Source organism: Olea europaea, unplaced genomic scaffold, assembly GCF_002742605.1.
Source record: "Olea europaea var. sylvestris unplaced genomic scaffold, O_europaea_v1 scaffold22078, whole genome shotgun sequence".
In the NCBI taxonomy this organism is placed as follows: domain Eukaryota; kingdom Viridiplantae; phylum Streptophyta; class Magnoliopsida; order Lamiales; family Oleaceae; genus Olea; species Olea europaea.
Window position 1 is genome coordinate 1 of NW_019240100.1, and position 1,186 is coordinate 1,186.

Here is a 1,186-nt window from a genome sequence, read left to right on the forward strand (position 1 = left end):
CACTAAAAGAGTTGAAGCATATGATAGCTACCTCTGGAAGTGAACTTGGGTAACTCAGAGCTATGGTTCATCTGCATGAATTTCCTCCTGTTAGTAAGCTAATCTCTCTCTGTAAGGTTCTCTGCAAAACAGGTCATTGTAACTTTGAAATACCAAATACAAGAATCACCAGAGAACAATTGAAGAATCAAAATAAAAAAATGCGCCCGTAAGACACAGAAAATGGCTCTGATTCTTCCAAAAGTATTTTATATGGATTCCTAACAATTGAAGCCCGAGTAGTTTCGCATATCGAGAACTTACTGCAAAGCAATCATTAGTCTTCAGATGCTCAACAGATTCGTCATTGGGATTAGTGTTTTCAGACTTTCCTTTCTCAATATCAACATCTAAAATACATGGGGCGTAGCTGTTTGGTTTGTCCATCTTTAGTTTGGCATTTTCTAAATTTGACTCTGTAGTCAAGCACACGTCACTTTTCATCATATTAAAATCTTCCATACGCCTGACAATGTTTAGCTGTGATTCATACTCTGGTTTGGCAGTTCCTCCACCAGGCAACACCCCTAGACTATCAACACTTTGGCACTGAAGAAAAAGGAAATAGAAAATCATTTTACTCTGTTGCCTTTTCATTGGAAATAGATCATGGAGGAAATCAAACAATTGAAAGCAGAAGGGGAAAAATGTAAACTAAAATCGTAAAAACCAAATAAGTTAAAAGTCCAAAATAAGCAACGAGTCAGGCAAAATTTATTAAACAGAAGCACTCTCATGCTTTATATTGAATGAAACGATTCATTTGCAAACTTCAGAGCTAAATTTTGTCCAAACTTCAATATGAGCTGAACATTAATGGATAGCCATGTCATTCATCACATGCATAAAAAAGGTAAAGGTCAGTTTGTTTGCATGTTTGCATTGCAGCAGACTTTTTATTTTTCATGTGTCTCCCTCTTAACTGACCCCAACCAATCATATGGACATTCACACTTGTAGCAGGGATGAAAGTCATGCGTCAAACTAGAAGTTCTAAAATATCTCATTTGGTACATCCCTACTATGCAAGTTTTAGTTGCAATATCCTCAACATTCAGAAATAAACTTACAAGTCAACAATGTAAAGTTACACATGGATCGCATAAGTGAAGCAAATCAAAGACTCAACCATACAAAAGACACTCCT

General features: G+C 36.2%; 1 protein-coding gene across 1 annotated transcript; it reads right to left on the minus strand.

Annotated features, from left to right (window-relative positions):
- Positions 1-16: 16 nt before the first annotated feature.
- On the minus strand, positions 17-648 carry LOC111380769. The gene is made up of 2 exons (XM_023004407.1): positions 304-648; positions 17-121 (listed from the first exon to the last, which is right to left on the minus strand). Exons 1-2 carry the CDS (start codon positions 634-636, stop codon positions 68-70), a joined length of 387 nt encoding a protein of 128 aa, XP_022860175.1. The 5' UTR covers positions 637-648; the 3' UTR covers positions 17-67.
- Between the last annotated feature and the right edge of the window lie 538 nt (positions 649-1,186).